At 31.7% G+C, this 25,194-nt stretch overlaps 1 protein-coding gene across 1 annotated transcript in view; it reads right to left on the bottom strand.

Moving 5' to 3' along the window:
* LOC145247789 (uncharacterized) overlaps positions 1 to 25,194 on the bottom strand; it is a 372,873-nt gene that overhangs the window by 327,620 nt on the left and 20,059 nt on the right. Inside the window, exon 2 of the mRNA XM_080109427.1 lies at positions 20,804 to 21,063. Within this exon, the coding sequence (XP_079965553.1) occupies positions 20,804 to 21,063 (260 nt within the window). The remainder of the gene's footprint in view (positions 1 to 20,803; positions 21,064 to 25,194) is intronic.

The raw sequence follows: 25,194 nt of genomic DNA, 5'->3' as shown, positions 1-25,194 counted from the left end.
GAACGTTCAAAATGGAAAAGATGGATTGTAAGAGATACAAACAGAATTATCCCTGCTGTTCAATGAAACATGCACATGTGTGTGTGTGTGTGTGTGTGTGTGTGTGTGTGTGTGTGTGTGTGTGTGTGTGTGTGTGTGTGTGTGTGTGCGTGCATTGTGCTACGTGCAGTCCTTAATCATAAAAGCATTCATACATGCATGAAATGGTTGAACATACATTCACATGTATTATGTAGAGTTGCATAAGCACATTCATATGCACATGATATATTAGATGAAAATAGTCACATGTCAGTTCATATATACAAGGTTTGTCTGAAAAGTAATGGAACTGGGTGTGATGTTTATACTTCCTTCTTTTCACCATGACAATACACCTGCTCACAACGCTCCTTGGCATCCAGCAATGTCTGATCAAAAAGCGTTAGTGTACTGAAATATCCCCCTTGTTCATCCAAACTTAATTCATTTGACTTCTCTCCTTTCCCAGAAGGTCAAGAAGATTGTTAAAGGAACCTGTTTTTAAGGCATTGGGGCTACCAAGAGGGCAGTAATAGTTGAGGTGAAAGGCATGAATTCTTTCCAATATTGTATAGAAGCATTACATCTTAGGGGAGAGGGTATTTTAAAGGAAAATTATGAAATGCAGTATGACACCAGTCCCATTACTTTTCATACACATCATGTGTGTGTGTGTGCGTGAGTGTGTGTGTGCAGAGAAATATTTAACATTATAATAAGATAATCTAAAAGCTTAGAAAATGGTGATATTAACTTGAAAAAAAAATTACAATTTGAATAAAGATCAAAACTAAAACTGAAATCAAATCTCATTTGCTCACTGCCTGGTATATGGTGTGGCAAGTTGAACCGTCTTCCCCCAAAGAAGGAAGTTTCTAGTGAATGTTAAATTCACAAGTGGTTCCCAGTCACATAATATATTCCCTCTCTCTTGCACCATTTTTATCTTATTCAAATTGTAATTTTTCCTCAAAATTAAAATTAGCATTTTCTAATTTCATAGCTGAAGAAAATATATGAATGCTTCAAATATTTTTTTAATGTCACATGAATTGGTATTAGCCATTTTCTCTTTGAAATTTGAATGAAAAGAAAACACAAACAACACTTAAAATAGCAAAAACAAACATTTAGGTGACCTTTTTTTAGAACACAAAACACACGCTTACCAAGTATGAAGTACCTGCAAAACTGTTTTTAGAATAATAATTCAAAGATTATCATTTATTTTTCCTAACGACTGACAAAATGAATAAGATAATGAGATGAGTACGTATGAGATGACTTCCAAGTATGATGAAACAAATGAAGATATGTGAATGGGATGAGAAGTGGTTGGAGAAGAGAAATAGGAAAAAGGAATATATTAAACACAACTGTTATAATCTGAAGGTTGTGAGTTCAATCCCTTTACAGAGCAATACATTTTCATTTTCTCTTCAATCACACCTCAAAACATATATTATTATTTAACAATACCTGATAAGAAACTGATTATTATGAAGAAACTGATTATTATTATGAAGAAACTGATTATTATTTTAAATTAAAATTAATTTAAAGAGTCATTGTCATATTCGATTTAACATCCATTTCATGTGCTAGTCTCTTTCTACTCTATTGACAAAAAATGTGTATCAAATAAATAGAATTATTAATTGTTTACCAAGAATAATTGTATTTGTTGTAGGATCCGTTTTAAAAACTTTTCTTTTAGTTTTATACAATTCATTTTATACAAGTCATATGTGAAAAATGATTATTTATCATCAGTTTTCCAGGTGGAACTCTGTAATTATTTTGAATAAATTGGTGAATTGGTGTAACAGGAAACAACAGTAAACTGTATAGTTTTTTGTTGTTTTTTTTTATCATTTTTGTTCAAGCTGGGGATATTTATACCAGATGCTAGACATTCACCTGCTATCCCGTACATTCCAACGAAGAGATCTTTTTAACATTCTAACCCATAGGATTTTTAAAGTTAAATGTAACTATTATGGTGTCAATTAATTAATTAAACTAAATGGTTATTAAACTATAACTAATTTTATTAAGATGATGTATGTAAATAGCTTCCAAATGACTTTAAAATTTCAAAGTAATTCATTCTTTTCTTTTTCAAGTTAATAAAAAGATATTAAAATGGCCAACTTATTTAAAAAGAAACCGAGATGTATTCTGGTGGATTTAATTCAGTAATTAAATTATTTTTTAATTGGATTTAAAAAATTTGTTTTATTTCATCTTATTGAATAACAGTGAAAAACTCCTTGAAAAGTAGATCTAAATTCCTGATGATGATATAAGCCAGAATCAAATACCCTTGCATCCTCCTTAAGTGTAAACAGATTTAATCTTTGGAGTCAGATTTTGTAGGTAAGCATGGAGAGTTCTTTTGTTTCAACTGCTTAACATCCTCCATCTCTACAATTCATATTAATCCATATTAACACAATCAAATATGATTTGAACTTGGCAGAGCTGATTCTTTCTTTTCTATTTTGAAAAACATTGTCAGAACACCGCATTTTTTTTTCAGTATTTGCCCACCACTGATCAAGGCCAATAGTCATTTGAGGATAAGGGTTAATGAGTCAGCAGAAAAATGAGGAACGCTATTGGAGTACTAACATCAATAGACTAAACTTATTTTAATTTATAGAACAAGAATTTGTTGACATTGGATTTGGAAATGACCAAGTTGTAATCAGCAGGTAAGTAATCCCGCAATAATGTGTTCCACAAAAACTGCCAAAAGAAACTTTGTCCATGAAAATTCTGCTTAATACAAGGCACATGAAAGGAAAAAAAAATTCTTTTTAGTTGCAATAAAAAAGTTCTTGCTATGAAGGTCTTACAAGGAGGAACCAAAAATTGAAGATCAGTCAAGCACCTTCCATGAAAATAACGATAGAGCAGAAAGAGACTAGCAGCGTCTCTGTGAGAAAAAAGGTTGTAGGGAAGACAAGAGATAGCCCCTACCCACACTAAATTTTGAAGCCGATTTTCTATTCTGTCCACTCCTCTGATGTGACTGTAGTATTGCAGATTTGTATACTTTTAAATTATCATTGCTTTGTCTTCCATTCATATTTGAATTTCCATTAGTCATACTAGTTTTTATTAGTTTTAGTTATTAATATTAGTATTTTTATTTTGAAAAAGTTTTTCTAATGACATTTATTCAAGTTTGTAAGCAAAATGTTTGTACTTTGCATTAAACAATATTTTTACAATGATTGAAAAATCACACAAATGTGTACATTATTAAAACATACAAAACATTTTAGAAAAATCAGACGTTCATAGTTATGGATGACCTAAATGACCTGCATTTTCCTCCATCTCTTCTGAACATGAACCCAGTCTAGACAAAAGGAGTATAAGCATATAGTATAACATGTAGATTTAAATAAATGAACGTAACAACGTATGAAAATAAGCCATGTAGAAAGTGAGCATCAAGAAAGCAGAAGAAGAAATGAGAAAAACAATGCAAAAATGAATGAGTAAAAAAAAAATATATAAAATAGGATTGATGTTCAGAATGTACGTATATGCCATTATTAGACTGGATTCATAGTTAGGAGAGCTGGAGAAACTTTAGATAATGGATAATTAGGGTTTTCCATAGTTAAAAATTCTAATTTTCATAAATGTTTATTTGATATATAAGTGCACACATTCGTTCCATATCAAACACACGCACATTTACATCGAGGACAACACATTGGACGCAGGGTGTGTACATGAAACATGCACTCACGCTCGCGCAAGACATACATTACCTACATACATACCTTTTGGAATGAATATAAATTTTTGTTCTTGTCAATATTTGAAGAATTTTTTTGTGCCTATCCAAAAATAGTATAAAATTAAAAACTGAACACAAATTTCAAACATAGAATAAAAAAGTAAATAAATCCAACCACTAAAACGATGAAGTCTTTCGAAGATGAAGATGAAAAAAAAAAAAAGATGATTTGTCAGTCAGTTTAAAAAAACCAAAAATATTTTGTTGAAGTAATACCTTTTCAAAAAAAAAAAAAAATGTCTAGAAAATCACAAGGGAAAGTTATACTCGTGCAAAAGAGTTTGTTGAATTCACTTTCAGGAAAAATTGGTTGATCTACATTTGTTTCCAGTAACGACAATAAATACATGAGGAATAATTGGTCAAAAAAGATGCCCGGTATAAATGTGGCCCCTAATCACAGTAGTACTTGGTGATGATATACCTTGTTTAGGGTAAATGAAAGCAAAAAAAAAAAAAATCCTTGGATGTTGGTAAGGTTGAAAAAAAGAGACAGGGAAGGAATTTCAAAGGCAAGCAATCCAAGTTATTTTTCTTTTAAGAGTTAAATTGCTACAGTTTTAAATGAACAAGATGCGTATTTGTTTTATTTAAAAAAAAATATCTAATTGATCATGACAATTATTGAAAGAGTCATTTTGTTCTTAACAACTACTAATAACAAACTTAATTAAAACAAACTAGAAGAAATAAAGAAAATTATATTTTGCTGGATACCAAGTCACATAGAAAGAAGAGGTGACAAAGCCGATCTAGCAACAAAGTCATCCCTAAAAATGACTATAAAAAACCCTTCAAATTCCCTATACGGACATGAACCCAACAATTAATAAATACGTAAGAGAAATGACAGCAGTTATGGGAACTAAAGAAAATAAACTTTTCAAAATAATTGGAAACAGGAAAATTAAATAAATAGTAGAGAAGTCATATTAAATCAACTCCACATAAGACATTCACATCTAATCCACAATTATTAATTAAAATAAAAACAACCAAACTGCCAATGTGGATATATACTGACTATAAAACATTTGTGGATTGTTAAAATATGAGTGCTTTCAGAGGAAAATATTTGAACCCTTTGGTTAAAAAAGATTAGAAAAACTAAAGATCACGGACTTGGAATATACGACATTTTTTTTTTTTTACTACTATCATGAAACGTTGTAAATACACACAGCAAACAAAACATTAACATTATATAAGCATAAAATCAAGAACTAAACACAGCAAACATTTATTTACAAAACAACCCTTGCCAATAAACCAAACAAACAAACAAAATCGAAAACAATTTACTCCTACATAACAACCAAACACCATGAATAAATATTTGAAGATATAACTATAAGAACTTGAAGCATAAAAACTTTTCCCAAATTACTGGATTTGGTATTAAATAACTAAAAATGGTTGAAATGCTGTAAAACAAAACCAACCAAATAACATTTAATTTTTTTGTTGAATTTCTCTTAGTTGAAAAGAAAGTAGGTGTGAGCAAACTGAATTTCTTTTTATTATGAAGAAAGGCAACGATTGGCTTATGTATTTCGTAAGTAGCATGAGTGGACGCTCAATGTCTTTGAATTTTTAAATATTTTAAGAACTATCTTTGAAGTAACTTTGTGAAAGGAAAAAAAAATTCATCAACTACATTATTCGGAGAAAGAAATTAATGTGGTTTAGACATGTTTCTAGTCTAACAGACCCCAACTATGTAAAATAATGTCAAAACGATTTAATTTTAAAAAATCAAGACGATAACTAAAAGAAATGAGCCAACCAGATACGGGTTGAAATTCATATGCTGCTCTTGAAAGACAGACCAAAGATCATAAATGGGAGGATTTTGTTTTCAAGCATGCAGTAAAGCTCTCCAAAGTATGCAGTAAAAAGACTTAATTGAAGCTTTTATTGCGATCTTTGTTAAATGACTTCATACAAAATAAATTTCCCTACGGTAAATTGTGGTTCATCATGAATCTAAGAACACTCTACAGATGCATGAAACACAGTGCATCATTATCACACAAAAATACCGATTCACAAGTTTATTGTACCTATTTACAATGCCTCCCCACGGGACAGAGTTAGACACCAGGGTCGTTTTTTAACATGGAGAAAAAGTACAAAAATAAAAAATTGTCTCAGTAGTGAAGGATTGCTCCTCCACCGAATGAGAACAAGAAATTGAAGTGCAGCATCTGAAGAACAAGTTTATTGTAGTTTGCTTTCTTATAGTTGTTATTAGAGTAAGCTTATTAAAAAGCAATCGACAATAATTAGATTAGTGACAATAGTTTGTGCCGTATGCACTGTGATTTGGTTTTCAGTAGTCCAATGCTTGAAGCCCAGTAAAAATCAGTAGTTCAATTCATGGCAAATGGTTTGTGCCACTGCAGACTGTAGTTCGATTTGTAACAGTGGCCGTTCAATTCATGGTAGAAGATGATTTGCATAATGAAAATCTATTTGCTGTAAGTTTGAAAGGAAAATCTGTATGAGATTAGAAAGTTTTCAATTTTCCATCATTATTTTTTTTAAATTTATACTAAATGTGATTTCCGAGATGCATAAGATGTTTGGAGTTATAATATGGGCACCACGTCTCATTTAAAAATTCAAATATTTCAGATTTGTTTTGAATTTGATCTATAGTCACTTTATACCAATTAAGCAAGATTTTCTGGATTTCAATTTCTGTTTAAGACCCCTTTAATTTTAAACATTTTCTAGAACCGAAATCATTTAATAGATTTTCATTAAAATTGGAATAAGGATTCTATAGATAAGGTTAGGTAGCATTATTTTAATTTTAATCTTCGTGAGGAGACATAAACAGTGCAAAACTTATTTGGGGAATTAATTTTACCCATCCTAGGACAGGTATTCTTCTAGTGATATATTATACTCATTTGTGAATTATTAGTGACTATAAATTGAAATTGTTCTAATATTATAACCCTCCTCACCCACCATCAGACTTATTATTGATTGGACTTTCCAAGTTTGCATATAGAGAGAAAGTATTGGGGGCAGGTGAATCGCACAAAACTAAAACAGTCACCATGGAGTACTGATTTCTGTTTCTACTGCTTATATATCTATGTGTGACAAAATGTCAAAACTGATGAGTTTTTCTTCTTTGTATTGATTGGCAACGTTTTGAAAAGAAAAAAGAAAAAAGATATTTCAGAAACAACAAGATGCTCCTCAATGGAAACAAAAGAAAATCAAGTCATCAATTCTTTTTATGAAAACGAAATCGATATATTGGCAACCATTGTAAGCAATAGAAAGGTGAAACGAGAGAGGATCGAGAGGGAACAACAAGATTAATGGAAGGGATCAGGGGAGAGAAGGGTATTTATGGGTAGAAGAAGGATAACATAGAAGGATTTACTCCCTTTTTTTTCATGTCAATAAAAATGCACTTTTAGGCATAATACTATGATTAAAAGATGCCAGGAGAGATTTGAATTAGGTAAGTAGAAATACAAGGAAACTAAGAAGAATTAAGACGAAATATTAGAGAAAAAAAAAAAAAAAAATGGAAGGGAAAATAGAAGAAAAAGTGAGAGAGAAGAACAATATATAATTCCACAATAACCAAGAAAATCATATATCACAACATGTGTTTTATTATACGATGTTTTAGTGTTACAATTGTTTCCCCGACCATTCGGACAAGCTTCAAATGTAGTTTATTAAAAGATATTCCAAAATGGTTAATCTTCAGACACAAAATACAAATGTAATACATATATAAAAGCACACGCCATTTGCTATTTACAAGCAGCGAAACTCACCTCTCCGTCCTTCATCATATCCTTCATTATATATATATATATATATATATATATATATATATATATATATATATATATACACACATATATATATATATATATATATACACACACATATATATATTAGCAGGGAGACCCACTGTTGCTCAGAATTGAATGAGAATCAACAAATGTTTCACCTTCCCATACATTTATTGTCATCCATTTTTCAATCAAATCGATTGATTGCCTGCTCTAGTGGAGCACCATCATGGTGCACCAGGAGAAGTAATGACTTGACTTAGAGTTTAAAATGAAAAATTCAAGTATTATGGTCCAATTGTGCTCTGAACAGAACCATTTATTTCAAATGCCTACCTGTCATATAAAAATACCTACTGTTGATTTTATATGCCAAGCCTTTCTGCTTGTGTGGTAATAAAGCCTCTCAAATGCACACGTGATGTTAGGCTATATAAGACGTAAACTTTAGTCAAAATCACCTGTTCCTTCGTTCAAAAGATTTTTTCAATTATCAAAACTTATCAAAGATATTCCGAGAGAAAACCTCTCTAAGAACACTGCCAGGCACATAAAGTACATTCGTGTGAAATTTAAAAAAAAAAAAAAAAATCGACCGAGTCATTTAAGAGTCCATCGGGAACGATTCACACTCACTGACACAAAGTTCCTTTTATATAATAGTAGAGATATGAGAGAGAGAGAGAGAGAGAGAGAGAGATGAGCGAGAGAAAGAGAGAGAAAGAATAAAAAAGGAATAAAATTTTTTTCCACAATCTTTACAACCCCATTCCCAAAATAACATCTTTGCTTTCTCTATAAGAATGCATATTTTCTTTTTCATTAGAGATAAATAAACAAATTTTTACCTACAACAGTAACAACAAAAATTAATTAAAAAAAAAAAGTTAAAACAATACCCAAAATTAAACAAATAAAACATGTGATTTCCCTGCGATCGTTACGATCACAACGTGTATCAGATGAGAGAGGGGGAGGAAGAGTAAATAATGACTATTTATGAAAATGAGCAATTGTGGGGTATTTTTCAATTTTTCTCCTACAAAGAAACCAATGTTTTCTTGGGGTTCAACAGTTCATATAACATAACAGTTCATAGAACTAATCCAAAGTTTTGGGGGGTTTGAGCCAAAGCTATGGAGTTCATTTTTAGATAATTGAAAAAAAAATGTCATTTTAGACCTCTCGAACAGAAGTAAGAATTTATTTTTATGGAAATCACTCCAGACAAGGTATGAAGCCACTTGATGTAAAGAGCTAACAAGAACAAAAGATGATTATCACAAATCAGGAGATGCTTTATTGATCACAATCTTAAAAAGACCAAAGCGATCAATAGGAGGCAAACAGTCAGCATGAAGAGAGTTCTTGGAAAGAAGCTGCTGAAATAAGAAGCTGCGTTGCATTGAACAAAATAGCCAAGGAGAGCACTAGAATAACGAATCGAATGAAAACTGTGGCTTATCAATTTTCTGCACTCATGGTTCTATAAGTCGAAAATTTTGTGAAAAACTTAGCAAAACAGAAGACAAACAGAATAATGAATTAGCAGACAAATGAGTAACAAACACTAAATTTATTTCCTATTAACATCGGGGACCAATAAAAATTATAATTGCCAACAAATGTTATGCTTACAAATATTTCGTTTTGTTACAATTCCTTAGTGAATTTTTTTTTCTCTTTTTTTTTTTTTGTTTTAAACAATTCTATTCAGGAGAAACTAGCAAGATAAGCAAACATTGCCCAGATGTCAAATTCATTAAACATTAAATATCTACAAAAATCTTGTGCATTTGTTTGGATAGCACACACAAACATCTTCATAAAATATGATATGGCTGTATTAAGCTGGAATGTTTATTCTTATGAGCTGTGCAGTACGAGATGCGGTTGATTAGAAGAGTTTGCTTTTCACATTATTGCAAGATGTACCCAAACCTTTTGTAAAAGTTAGTCAAGATTCAAAGATGGAGACTTTGTAGACAAACAAACTTTCATGATTCTGATAATTGTTGTTTTTTTTTTGTTTTGTTTTTTTGTTTTTTTTACTTGGGATATCACTGCATATGAAATCCAAAAGGCCACTTGAGAATAAAGGTTAATGGCCGGTGAAACAACATAATGATGATTAATAAAATGGTGGAATTTGGGGTGGCTTAGCAAGAGCTTATTTACATTAGACTTGAAAACCTCCAGGTTATAGTCAGTTGGAAAGCAGCCCCACCGTATTGTGTTCCACAGCCAGATAATTCAAAGAAAGAAACTTTGCTTGTGGAATTTTAGTTTAGTTTTAGGCATAGTTAGAGATTAAGGGAAATTGTTGCCGGTGGTTGTAGCTGGGCAAGTGTCTGCCACAAATGTTTTACAAAGGAGGGAGGTGCACAGATAGAAATTCAATCAAGGACCCGTTGTGAAAATAACGATAGAAATACTTGAAGTTCCTGGTGACTGAGAGGTCTATCTACATATCTATAAAAGTGAAATTGTCTGTGTGTGTACATTTCTCTGCCAAACTACTGTCAATTTTCAGTCTAGAGACTTGAGATTTAATATAAAGGATATTGAGATTTGGGAAAATCTTTAATCGGTTTTCGACCAGAAATTTGGCTGTCAATGGGTCAAAGTTCCACTTTGAAAACTCTACCAAACTCTTCTGCCAATTTTGGGTCTAAACACTTGAAATTTTAGATGTAGGTTATTTGGACATGGATCAAACTTAGAATTTGATCTGAACCCAAAACAATAAATATTAAGGGGTCAAAATTGGGGTCAAAGTTTTCAAAAATTTGACCTCTGCGGTCTCTATGAAATTACTCAGCCCATTTTTATTCTAAACATTTGAAATTTTACATAAAATATATTCAGACATAGGGCAAACTTTTAATCAGTTTTTTGACAAAAAAGGGGGTTAAAGTTCAAAAGATTTTACCTTTGCTGTCTCTAGCAAACTATTCAGCCAATTTTTGGTCTAATTATTTGAAATTTTACATAAAGGGTATTCAGATAAGCAGCAAGCTTTTGTAATAAGTTTTTTGGGCGAAAATTTTGCTGCCAAGAGGTCAAAGTTGAAAGAGTTGACCTTTGCAGACTCTACCAAACTCCTCCGGCAATTTTGGGTCTAAACACTTGAAATCTTAGATGTAGGTTACCTGGACAGGAGTCAAACTTTTTAATATATATATATACAAATGCACATAAAATTATGAACAGTACATATTTATAACTTATAAAATGAAAAATAAATAAACTCAATTAATTTGGGAATTTATAGATATTCAACTGTTTTCCTATAATTTGACCCTCTACCTCCTCCAAACCCCTCTTCTCTGGATCATACTAAAACAAAGTGTGAAAATATACAAATTTAAAAAAAAGCTACTTGTACTTGAAATGATGGCAACAAATGAATTATTTTATTAATACAAAAGTCTCCTTCTTTCTTTAATTAATAATTGATACATAATTAACTAGCATGGTTACTTGGAGAGGGAGGGCATGAACAAAAGTTTTAAAATGTATGTAACATCTCTCTCTCTCCCTTCATACTCCTTCGTCTATCTTCTTACCAACTATCTTCTCCTGTCTATTATATTCCTTTCTTACTTTCTCTGTGAACTAGAAAAAAAAAAAGAAGACAAACTACTGCATACCATTAAAAAGTGCTTAAAATGACACCCACAACGTAACTAATTTTGTTCCTACTGACCATCAAAAGACTGATATTTATCAAAAAACTTTTTTTTTTCAAAAGCAATGGTGAAAAAGAATATATCAGCTTTGGGGGTGTGTCTTGTGTAGTTTTTTACTTTTAGCTAGACATACAAACAACGTTCTTTTACATAAGTAATAACATGTTAACGTGTGCTGAGACACATGATAAACACATTACAGAAAATATATCTTCACTTATTAACGTTTTTGAATTTTTGAAGTGAGGATTGGTTACTCATATTATTTGGATTCTTCACACTACTTCATCTCGAGTGTCATTTTCACACTACTTCATCTCGAGTGTCATTTTCACAACGTTTCAGTGTAACATCTGATTTTCTTCAGGTGTATTTTGTCAAACTCAGGAATGTTTTTGTCAAACTTAGGAATTTGGACGGAATTTCGAACAGAACCCTTTTTTTTTTTTTTTACTTCACGGGGGTAGCATGTTCTCATTCCGTCAGCCATGACTGGATAGAGGTCCTAAGTAATGTGCAATTGTATTTTTCGTTCGCCCACACTGAGAATTGAACCTTTAACCTTCAGGAAAAAAATCACTTTTACAATTATTAATTATTCCAAGTACCCCAACCACTGGTCATGGGTCTTTGCATTCAAAATTCTGTCCAAATTCCCGAGTTTGACAAAAACATTCCCCAGTTCGACAAGATACACCTGAAGACAGTTGGAGGTTACATTGACCTAAACGTTGTGAAAATAACATTCAAGATGAGAACAGTCGTTCAAAGCATCCAAATCATGTGAATTCATTTATTAACTTTAAATGTTTTTTTTTTCTTTTTCATCTCAACTGGCCGCCATCATTGATTTGTTCATTTTTTTTTTTTTTTTTTATAAAATCAAACTGTTTATTGGATATTGCTTTCCCTGAAAATTTTCAGTTGATTAATGTCATTTTAGAACACTTTGATAAATAGAAATTGTTCTTTAGCTGTAAATGATAAACATTTTTTTCATTTATTCATTAATAGCTCAGCATTTACATTTTCTATTCAATTGATTCAATTTCTCGAGTGGATTTCGTTTTTTATTTCACAATTTCTTTTGTTCCATTTTTATTATTTTTCTTGTGTCGTTATTATTTAGATTTTTTTTATTCCCTTCATCTATTTTTATTCTTTCTCATTTCCTTATATCTGCATCTTCTTTTCAACTATTCTTTTTATTCTGCATTTTATTGTCGCATTTCTTGCTGCATTGTTTTTGCTTACCCTTTCTTATAGCACATAATTTTTGTCGTTTTTCTTTCCTATTTAAAACTTGGTACAATAGTGCTTTGTTGGAAAGCTTAAAATAGTCCGGTTTCAAATCCTGTAAGCTGCCAACAAAAATCCTCTTTTACAATCAATTCCGTTTTTCACCCACAGAAAAGAATTCTGATTTTTCATCACAATTCTATACAGAGAAAACGATAAGAAGAAAACAAATAAGTATCTGTATATCTATACGTAATATAAGTATTATTATATTATATTATATCTGTATATCTAAGTATTATTTAACTCTTCTTCAAAACATTAAACACAGGTGAGGTTGCAAAAAGCACTAAGAGAAGTGTACTCTGGCTTACAAAAATGCCTGAACAGTCATGTTGGCACTACCTAGAAGGGGCGCCTCAGAACATTTGGCAATAAAGTAACCCCTATTCAAAGAGAGATGGTAAAGCCTGGGAGGATGGACTTCCTAGGACTACAAAGAACTGTACCTCAGCCAGACAGCAATAAAATTACTATGAAACTGATACACTATATATGGAATCATAGTTCCATTTTATTTTTTCTTTTGTTTTTTTGTGTGTGCGTGTGTGTGAGAGGGGGTGGTTTCTGTCGAATAGCAAATCATCCCTTTTTAAAAGATTTAATGCCAAACCATAAATTGCCTTTTTTAAGCAATTCATTGTATACAATTATTTAAATAAAAGTTGCTATTTTACCCATAGCTGAAGAAAACTAATGGGTTCATAACTTTCCTAGCATTAGATCAGATTGTATTTAAACTGAACACAAATAATTCCATAATCTGGGACATTATCCATTGGACCATCCATCCTCTCTCTATGTCTCTGAATTGGTTTTGAAAATTTTAAAATCGATAAAAAGTTGGGGTTTTTTTTTGTTTTGTTTTTTTTACAAAGGAGTCGATGCTTATCAGGGCCCAGGGGCCACTCAAGGATAAGGGCTAATGAGTGATCAATAGGAAAATGTCATAGTAATTGTTAGTAGTGGAAATTTGGTAAATTGGATAGCTTAAGGAGGTGGCTCATCAAAAACTTGTTAACGTTGGACTTGAAGATGACCATATTGTAGTCAGTTGGAAAGCAGGAAAACGGAAGAGTTCCACAGGTGTGCAGTTCTAAGAAAAACTTTGTTCATGGAATCTACGTTCAGGAACAGATAAATAGTGGGGAACATTATTCATAGTGGTTTCAACTAGATGAGTGTTTTTCATGAAACTCAGGCCAGGGGGAGGGGAACCATAGATTGAAGCTCAGACGAGTACTTGCCATGAAAATAACAATAAAGAAAGGCTCGCAACATCTCTTCTGTGAGAAAGAGGTTGCAGAGAAAAGAAAAGGGCATTCTCCACTAGGCTTCAAAGTCTATTTTGAACTCTGTCAAGATAGGATAAGCTGCTTCTAGCAGTTCCTGTCCAGATGTGGCAACAGTACTCCATCCTTAGACGTACTTGACTCTTATATTGGTCGAGAATTGCATCAGCAGTGAGATATCTACTGGAGTGGTAGAACGATCCCACCATTTTTCCAGCAGCCTTGGCAACGGATTTGATGCGCATGTTCCATCTCAGATCAGGAGTAAACGCCAGACCCATAAACGTGTCAAAATATGCAGCCTCCCTAAGATGAGAGCCATTCATTTCAGTTGGTGGCAAACAGAGATCAGGGTGTTGATGATGGGAAGATAGAAGTTTAGTTTTAGATGCATTAAAATTAACCAGCCACCTCTTTCCCCATTGCACCAGAAAAAAGAGAATCAGAGAGAACTTGGTCGTTTACGGCCTTCGAAGTGTTGTCATAGATGGTAGTGTCATCAGTATAAATATCTACGAATGATCTTAGGATGTGATTTGGTTGATCATTGATGTAGATCAGGAAAAGAGTTAGGCCCAGGATGGACCCCTGAGAGATTCCAGCATTAAAACTGTTAGCTTTTGATTTCTGCCTATCAACCATTAATTTTATGAACCTATCAGAAACAAATGATTTAATTGAAAAGATTTCAAGACGAAACTGGAGATTTTGTGGAGTAAACCTTTATGCCATACCGTATGAAACGTCTTTGATATATCAAAGGTAATTGCTCTAGAAAGGTTCATAAGAGTAATGGTTTGACAAAGAGTTTGGCTTTGTCCGATGCTGATGAGATTTCCTCAGGTCCATTGATTATGGTTGAGATGGAGCACACACTTCTATTCAGGACCCTATTTGTTTTGCCAAAATTGATGGAAACCAAGCCGCTGCTCAGCTATTTTGAACTTGACAGACTGAGCTTACAACTCTTTTGCATTCTTTATTACTTTTTTACAGTGGTTGCTGGCAATCCTGAAAGTGGCTTTAGTCTTAGTATATCTATTATGTTGAAAGCAATGGAAATAGTGATTTCTGTGTGCAATAGTAGCAGCACATTCTGGAGAGAACCACAGCTGGCTGTTAGGTTTCTGCTGGATTTTTTTTAGGATATAAAGCGATCGATACCTAAAATTAACCATTCCATCATGTCTGATACTCTAGAGGACACATCCTTTTTAAACATGGAATGCAGAGCTGATAAAAATGTATGAAAGCTATCCCAGTCAGCCATTGAGTATCAATATACCGCATGATGGAGATATGTCAGAGGACTTGTTACATTTTGTTTTTATCTTAACTGAGACAACAGAGTGGTCGGATGCTAAATTAGAATATCCTTTAATTACGAGCTTATCTAGGAAATAGTCAGTCCAATGCCAGTTTCACTCAGGAAGAATAGGTCTGGTTTTGTTTCCTGTAATTGGATTTTAACCTCTGTAAGGTTGGAACAGACTCCTGATGTTTGGAGGAGACATGACATTGGAAGTTGGAGATCTCGGTTTAATTAGTCGTTAGTCCAAGGTTCAGGACCCTGACTATCAGGCGAATAATGTCAGCCCAGTAACACGTTTACTTCTAGCACCCTTATTAGTGACATGGTTACAAGGATAGAAATAGAAAATTTCCAACATCTCAGGCGACTGCTTAATACTGTCTACCTAGAATACAGCTTTTTCTTCTCCCTTTTTCAAAAAAAAAAATCACTCAATCTGAGAGACAAATTAGGAGAAGCGAGAGTTATGGGAGCTGCCAGCAATGCATTCACATTGCAATGTCTATTCTCTATTAAAAAAAAACTGATAAGTATTCTACATATTCAGTTGGCTTGTTTAGGGGAAAGTATGGTGATAGGTTCCTCTCTCACTAACTGAAATATAAAAAGAATTCACTTGGCAAAATTAACATAATTTTTGAGTAACTCTGCTAATTTCCTCAAGTTATTCCCAATTACATTTGAATGGAAATTGTCCACCCCTTTGCTAACATTCGTCGCTAGGAGGCGCATTTATTAGTATGGCTATTTGAAAAGTATACTAAAATAGTGTGGGATCAGCAATTTTTTTTTTTTTTTGCAAAAGAATGCGGGCATACGTTGATTCAAAATTGGAGAACACATTCAGTTTAAGGAAAAATAGCAAATGAATCACAAGCCGACAATTAACAACAACAAATTCCAATGATAAATTTTAACAATAGTATTGGGGGGGGGGTACCGCGAGCAAGTGTAAAAAGAAAAGCAATTGAGTAAATAAATTAAGAAAAAATATATATATATATAAGGGGGATTAGTTACCCAAAGTGTAGCTAGTTCTAATGGTATAAAACAGCAACGTATTCAAGTAGATTAAATATGAAGGGTTTAGTAAAAAGTTTTTGGAAGGTCATTGAGAAAGAGAGAGACATGTATGGAAAAATAAAAATGAAAATAACAAGCATGAGAGGGAGAGACGAGCAAGGAAGAAAAAAAGACAGACAAGTGAAACAGAGAGACGTAGAGAAAGAGAGAGAGACGAGCAAGGGAAAGAGACGAGCAAGTCATAGAGAGAGGGAGAGAGAAAAATTATTTTAGTTGCAACTAAAATAGTTCTATCATCCGTTGTACAAGGGAGATAACTCACTAACATTTTCGCACATTTTAAAATCTGATCCGAAAATTGTTTATTATCAGTGAATAATCTGTGATGATGGCCTGTGTAAGAACTATTTGTGAGTAACAATAACAATATGAGTGAACAGAAACAGTTTAAGGTTAACATATGAATGCAGAATTTTTTTTAATACGAATATTTGCTCAATTGAATGCTTGTAGATGGGCTCATATTTCTCATGATTACTATTAAATAACTATGTACAATTTTTTAATTCATAAAAAATATTTAATTATTATGGATAAACTAAAAACAACGTTTTATGTCCAGTGTATGGTATATATGTTCAAAGATTACAGTTAGGATATCTGCTGTAAATTGCCTAAATACATATTGCTGGTTGGTCAGCAGTTTAGCAGCTGTAAGATGATGGACTAAAGCTTGATTAATTAAGGACTCAAATATTTTGGCGAAAAGCAGGAGGAGGTTAATGAGGAGATATTTTATTGGGTCAATTCTTTCGCCAGAATTTTTGTAAACTGGTACTACAGAAGTAGTTTTCCAGCAGTCAAGAAAGCAAGATTCGTTAAGGCATTTGTCGTAAAGCTTGGAGAAAACTGGAGCAACCTCAGTGGAGCATTTTTTTAAATAGCACAGCCAGGATGAGTTTTGAGGTGCTAGGCTTTTTTATGATATGCACCTGAGAAGGAGTGATTTTCAGATCATCTAGTGTGGCATCTGTCTGCAAAGGAAAGTTAGGGAGGGAGTGGTTTGCTGGGTCCAATGTGGAGTATGAAGCAAACCGACTGGCAAGCATGTTAACCTTCTTGGTTGTTGTGCAAACAATCTTAGGATTGTTGGATAATGTGTTGTGAAGCAATTGTTGTTTGCCCTTTATTTACTACAGTGTTGTAGATTTTCCAAAAATTTTGGGTTCCTAATTTCTGTGCTTCGATGCATTTTCTGGTGGGTTTGGTATATCCTCTCTTATTCAACCAGCGCTTCTAAGGAACAAAAATCTTAACATGAATGCTGCGTGACCAACGCACCATTCCAAGAATTAAAAAACTACTGTAAAAACAAACAGACTTCTACTTGATGATTCTCTGCTCCAACAACAACATGGCAAAAAAAAAAAAAAAATAGAAAGAAAGTCATACCGATGATGAAGCTTTGCTTCGGAATATATTTATGAATTTCAATATAAATTTTACACAAAATAAATGTTTGTTTATTTTGTAATAATGTGTTGTTTTAGCTTCAAACTTACATAATATATTTTTTATTTTATTCAAACTCAAACTCAACCAGCGCTTCTAAGGAACAAATTTTTAATTTATATATATATATGAGAAAGGTAACCAACAATTGGTATGTATTTTTTAACATTATTTTATTATTCCGTGTTTTGATTTTTCATTTAAAAATAAAAGGTATCATATTTAGATCATTGTAATAATGTTTTTAAATTATTGGAATGGTTTTCTTACATGTTTCAGTCGTTCTGTGAAGCGTCCTCTTCAGAAATTATTCAAAGTGTAAAATATTTAAAATATATTTAAAATGTGTTCAGAACGTATAAAAGCATTTTCGCAGTCCATTTTGATGACCTGTTTCCAGCAGTGGAAATGTCTGTAAATGATTCTAAACTGGGTGTGTTCCACACCTACCCTTGCTTATTGGGGGTCAGACCATGGTCATTGCTGTCTTTTGCTTTTCTCTATTTTCTTCTTTCTCCTTTTACTATTTTTTATTTATTTTTTATTACTTGGGTGGAAGTGAGGGCCAAGTTGATACTTGGTCAAGTGAGTGTGTAGGGGGGGTGCGCGTGTTTCCTTTATTGGCTTGTAGAATGTGTCTAATAGTTTTCTAACATTATAAATCTATTTGCTTGCCTAAGAAAGCAAATGTGATACAAGTTCGTTTTTAATGTGTGTGAGATGGGGGGGGGCAGCTCCTCTGAAACAAGGGTAATTGGTAGGGATGTTTTACTTTAATTTTGATTTTTTTGATTTTTAGATTATATATATATATATATATATATATATATATATCTACTTGCTTTTACACAGACAGACACAAGGATGCAGTCATTAACAAAGTTAAATTTTATCAAATTACAGAACTCTCTGTCTCTGCTGTATTTTTTTACCATTCCTTGTCTCCGTCTCTCTCACTGACCATCCAAAAACTTTGAACTCTATACATAATCCACTGGAGTATATTGCTGTTTCATATTGCTAAGCTACACTACAACTTCAACCACAATAACGGCAAATTATTTCACGTTACTGAAGCACATTGTAAGAGGAACTTGGCTTAAATAACCTTTCAACTCATTTGAATCGAACGATAAGAGTCAAACAACTCAAAAAATCTTCATTGCAAGTGAAATGTAAATATATTAGCAAGAAAAGATTTTTTTTTTTAAATATTCTTTTTATCTTTGCGTCTTCAATTGACAGACCATCAGTTCAATTGTGGATCTGACCAAACTGCTCACCATGGATGTGTCTCCATAGGCCACATCCCAAATCAACAACTCCTCTCACACCCTTTCAAAAGGAAAGTAATTATGAATTTATTAGAACCATTAACTAACTAGCCCACTTCTTTGTTCTATTAGATTTTCTTCAAAATAAACAGTTGAGTGGTCATCGTAACTATGAGATGTAGAAGAGATTTTAAATTAAATTTTTTTTTTATTAAAATGTTATCCATGGGATTTTTTGAACGGTCACACAAAGGTCCCTTCTTTGTCTTCTTCACCTTTATGAAGATGGTCCAAGCACAACTTTTATTTAAGAAATTGAATCCCTATTTAAAGATAAATCTAGTTAACACTAAAATCATTACCATTTATGAAATTGAAAATATTGCAAAGCCTTTGAGGGCAAACTATGGAACAATTTTTTTTATTTTTTATTTTTATAAACAGAAATAAAAGAAAAGTAAATATTCCCAAACATAAAATGTATTTAAAAACACAGATGGAATTTTTCTCATTTAAAATCCAATACATCCAAAAACTGGCCTAAATTTTAAATGCATTAACAACAAAATAACTTTTCATCTAAATACTGAAAAAGAAAAACCGAACTTGAATGATAACGAAAGTAAATGTTAAAATGCAACCAAAATAATCTAGGTCATACTAAAAACTGTTTGAGGCTTCATTAAGGTATTATACTTAATTTTATTACACTGAGCATCCCAAGGGCTCTTTATATAAGATTTTCTACAAGTCTACTCAATAGTTTTAAAACGTATGTCTATAATTATTATTATAGTAGTGTGTTCATGTTGATTCTCTGTAACACACCCAACACACAAAAATTTATCCATATTGAATGTAATACAATTCTGACCAATACTTTGGAAGACACTAAGATTACTATTGTTGTCATCATTTTAAAAATATTAGAGAATGGTTGATTCAACATATATTGAAAGAATACAAACAAATACGTAAATAAGTTAGAGATGCTGGATAGTTCAGGTAAATACAAATTATGGTTAATTAAAAAATTAAAATGTAATTATTTTCAAATATAATTCAATTCCAGAACTAAAGAATAGCATGTATTTTGTGTTATTAAAATATAAAAAAAAAAAAAATTTAGGTAACAAAATTCACTCAGCTTTTTTATAGTAGATCGAAAGGTCTTGGGAGAATATCAACAACAAGGAATTAAATCTGACCTTTTGATCCACTTTGTTTCCCATTTCTATTGCTTTACTCATAGCAATAGCGAAGTGGGCCGGTCTAGGTTGTTTTAATTATAGCATAATTATAGTATACTCCTTTTTGCAGTTATTCAATAGAAAAACAAAAATTAATGCCCAATAATTCATTATTAATTGTACACAAGTTGCTATTTTAACAATATTTTGAGTTCATGCATTTTCCAAGAGTATTAGTGTATAAATGAGCCCAACAGATTTGATAGGATTTGAACTTAGCATCATTGATTCCATAATCGATGAAAATATCCGTTAGGACAATCAAATACAAAGCTAAGAGAAAAATGTACATTTTATACGTTTTCTAAAAGTATTAATGGATGTGAATGCAACCGACTCAGCCAGAATTTGAACCTGGTTTACTGAGCTCATCTTCTGTGCGGATAAACATTGCACCATTGATGGAAAACAAAAACTATTAAAATATCATTCAAAATCGAACATTTTAAAGTACGATTGTAATCCCATCACTTACTTGGGAGAAAAGAGCTCTGTAGTCACACTAGACGAAACATATTCCTGAAAAGACGAGCGTGAGGTTTTCTCTTCCTCTCGGCACCGGCGCTTCTTGAGGGATTTTGGTAAAGTAGAAGTTTGCTGTTTGTTTGAGATCTTGCGCCGATTTGGGATGTGTCCATATGGATTTGTGTGGTGGGGTCGCTTTTTAAGTAGTAGGACAACTTCTTTTGGTCTCTCTTTCACGTTTGACACAAGTTTCTTCAACTGCCAGCCAACCTAGAAAAAATAAAAAAAGAAAAAAAATTTCTAACTTGGTTGCTCACTAAAATGCACAACACAAAATGTAAATTTACATAAGAAATAATTCTAAATAACGAAACCTAATTAGTGTACAGAATTCAATAAGGCGTGAAGAGTTATTTCCCTTGACAAATATTTGAGACCAGTTGTGCTAAACAAAGAAAAACAACCAAAAATGTAGGTGGGTAATTAAAAATGATGTGTAGGCCTCTCCCACCACTTAAGTGTAATATATGCTCCTAATAATTACTTAAGTGTGCCGTGGCCTTGTGTGTTTTGTAATTACATAATGTTCCTACATCAATCTGCATTCCTTTTGAAGTAACTTGCAGGATCACTACTACTCAAAAAGAAAATTACTTTTATCTTCCATCAAAATAATTGTCATTTTCAGCTAAATATTCTCAACAAATATGTCTTTTATATATTTACTAACAGCGCTCCGGCGTTGCCTGGTCGTAAAATACGCATAGATATTAGATTTTTAAACTGAGGCATGTGCATGCGAGTATTATGGTTTTCTAAAAAATTTAATTTCTTGTAAGAAAGAAAAAATACTGGAGCTAAGATTAAAACCAAAACATAAAGACAGCAAGTCAAGCAGGATAACAATTAGGCCAGCATGACACCATTCTTAAAAGATGTTTTCAAACCTACTTATTCTTAACATAAAGAATCGGTTATGTGAACCATTTATGCACGCGCATTCATAAAATAGTTAGCAAACAGATAAAAATCTGAAAATTCCTATGTACCAAGATTTCAATTTTTACCCCTTAGCAGCCTTTTTTCCAGATGAAAACCAATAAAAAGTTGTCCACATGTCTGAATACTCTATACACCCAATTTCAAGTCTCTTGTTTCAAATTTTGTTGAGTATATAGGTTGAGAAGTGTCCTCAAACACATTCTCACTTTTATAGATATATAGATTTATTTAAAATTGTATCAATGTAATTCTTTTTAAAAACAACAAATATTTGTTGTCCTCTTACCATAAAAATAACTGCCATAAATAAAACGAATGGCACTTTTTAAATATATTTAAAATTGTAGTATTTTAGTTAAAGGGACGACAATATGATTTTGGAACAATTTATTTTTAAAATGAGAAAAGTGAAAATTTTTTACTTCAGTGCATCAAATTAAATCACTAATCAGGCGAACTCATTCTTTTTAAATGTGTGTGAAAGTTTGATAGCTTTTGTATAAACATGAAACAGCTTAACGCATCATTAGATAGATAACTGAAGATTTATTTTTAAGCCTTTTTCAAATTTATGCCAGCTATAAATTATTTTTGAAAAAATCGTTAAGTTTAGGTTTGAAATGATGTTGCATTTTTTAAATTCAAACTCGGGGAAATATTCTTTAATTTTTTAACTGTTAATAATATGAATTAGCATTTCCCATTTTACATACCAAAATAAAAATAAAAATACGACTATAATATATAGATTTTGTGTTAATTTCACAGCCTTTCCTATAAACATCTATGGACTATGAAAAAGTTATGGTGCTTTTGGAATTTGTCTGTTCATACACAAATAGAAACATCAGATTGTTTTTTTAAGGATAGGGAGAGCGCACATTATTAAAGCAATAACTTTTATGATGTCATTACCAGAGTTTGAATCTCACAAATACAAAGAATTTGTTTAAGTGGATACAAGTTTTATAAATTTAAAGAAATTAACCTAGCATAAAACATAAAGCATTATTTTTTTTAACTGACCTTCTTTTTTGATAATGTACTAAAAAGTAGACATAGAGGATATTCAACATTAATTCAAAGGAAATTTGCTTTAAAAAAATACATAAATACATTCAAGTACATGCAAATACTAAGTAGCATGTTTTTTCTTTGTACTGGCCATAAAGCAGTAGAAGCTAGGTAAAGACTATACTGATATAACCATGTATTGTATAAACTCTACTCAACGAATGAGTATAAACTAGCTATTTATGAAAAAAAAAAAAAAAATTATTGAAGGTTCAAAATAAACTGTAAATTTTCTCCATCTCACTTGAACATTAACCCAGTCTAATATTAAACAAGCGGTGATAATAGAGAAAATATAAAATATTGATGGCCATAAGCTACACTAAGATACTTTTCTGTAAATGTTAGAAAAACAAAAATAGAAGGAATGAAAAGAAAAACAGTGTAAGAATAAATACGTGAAAAAACTAGAATAGTCCACTGAGGGTCAGTATATATGTAATTATCGCTACTAGTTTGATACTGCAATAATGTTTGAAAGAGTCGAAGAAATGGACAGGCTTCTGTAATTAAAAATAAAAGTCATTTCATAAAAAATACTCATTGGATTCTTTGTTTGGAAAAACACAAACATAAATGGATAGTGTTGTGCATTTGTAGACATCCATCTCATGTCTCGACATTAATTAAACTTTTCTAAAAGCTAAAAGAATTTTCAAACTGACAAATTTCATGAGATTTTAACAAATTGAAGAGTTAAAAAGGAAAGTTATCTCCCCCTGCGATAATTACGATTTGAATCATCACAAGTTTTGTTAGGTTTATTGAAAACTAATTGTATGTTTAGATATTTGTGAACAGGGCTAATTTTTGCAAATGTGTATGTGTGTGTGTGGGGGGTCCATCTTTCTTCAGAGGGGTGGGGGCTAAAACCACAGGTCTTTATTTCAAGTAAATAACCATTGATCATAAATATGGTGGATTTTAAAATACAATTAAATAAATTTGAGATTTTTACCAAAAAATTGAAGTTTTGTTCCCTGGGGACCAAATCAGTATTTTCTTTAAAAAAAAAAAAAAAAAAGACTTAGTTTTTGTATTCATAGTCATAACTCCATGCGAAACTTTGTGTAAAATTAATCAAGCAATTTGAGGAAAATCAGAAAAATAACTAAACTGTAGATGAAAGCAACAAAATATATCCTTTGCAATTAAAATAGAGTGTAAAAAATATTATTAAACTCTTCTATCAGTACAATCATCCACTTATTTGCTAATCACTGAGCCATTTTGCTGCTAATGTATTCATACTATAAATAATTGGTTTTTTTATGTTTCCATAGTTATTCTTCTAACTTGACATTTTACTGTTTGCAAGAATTAAAATCTGGTATGGAGTTGCCTGTCATTGCAGACAAGTGGACCCAAATAGCATAGAAATACCTCCTCCTCCTCCTCCTCCTCCTCCTCCTCCTCCTCAGAGTGTGACTCAGATTCCAAGTATGTCGTATTTATGGTAATGAGTAAATCCTAAAACAACAGAGTCTATTGGCCAGAAAAATTATGTGATTATACACAAAGAAATTAGTATAGCTATAACAGTTCAAATAAATAGTCTAAATTACCTCCCTTGAGTAAAACAAAAATTAAACATTTGAAAAAATATTTTTTACAATTATCAGAAAATATAATTTTGATAACTTTGATAATTTATTTTTAAAATACATCCAAGCATCCAATTTTTTTTTTCTGTACATCACACAAATTTGAACTCGCATTTCAAAATTTTTTAGATGAGGATTAATAATTTGTATTACTTGGATTATTCAGACTACGTTTCTCATCTTGCAAATATGTGGCATAACAGATATAAGTGCTAGGTAAAAATCTAAGTAACAGTCTTTTGAGGGTTAAAGGTTCAATTCACAGTGTAGTCGATGCTAAGAATATAACTATGAATATTAATTGTGCGACAATTATGAATTATTTAAGACATTTACGCAGTTATGAATGATGGAATGAGAGCAAGCTATCCTCATGGATTAAATAAAAGATTTTGTTGAGAATTTCTGAATTTGAATACAAGCACTTGAAGACGATCAGAGGTTATATCAGTCAAGACATTGTGAGAAGAACATTTCAGTTCGAAATAATACAAAGCATTTTCATGTGTAAATTTAATATAACATTCTCATCAAAATGAATAGATCCATCTTATTTTAGATGCGACTAAGCATAGGCACTATTTGTTATGCTTAAGTTTGACATAGCATTTCCACTGCTGAATGCATAGGTTGAACATATATTAAACATTGTACTTTTCTACCTTTTTCCGGTGCAAAATAAAAAAATAAATAAATTAAAAAAATATTTGTTCAAACTCCT

The sequence above is a fragment of the Euprymna scolopes genome, chromosome 26 (assembly GCF_053919585.1).
Source record: "Euprymna scolopes isolate OS-2025 chromosome 26, ASM5391958v1, whole genome shotgun sequence".
Lineage (NCBI taxonomy): Eukaryota > Metazoa > Mollusca > Cephalopoda > Sepiida > Sepiolidae > Euprymna > Euprymna scolopes.
Note: the sequence above shows the minus strand (reverse complement) of the source record. Positions and strands in the feature narration are given on the sequence as shown.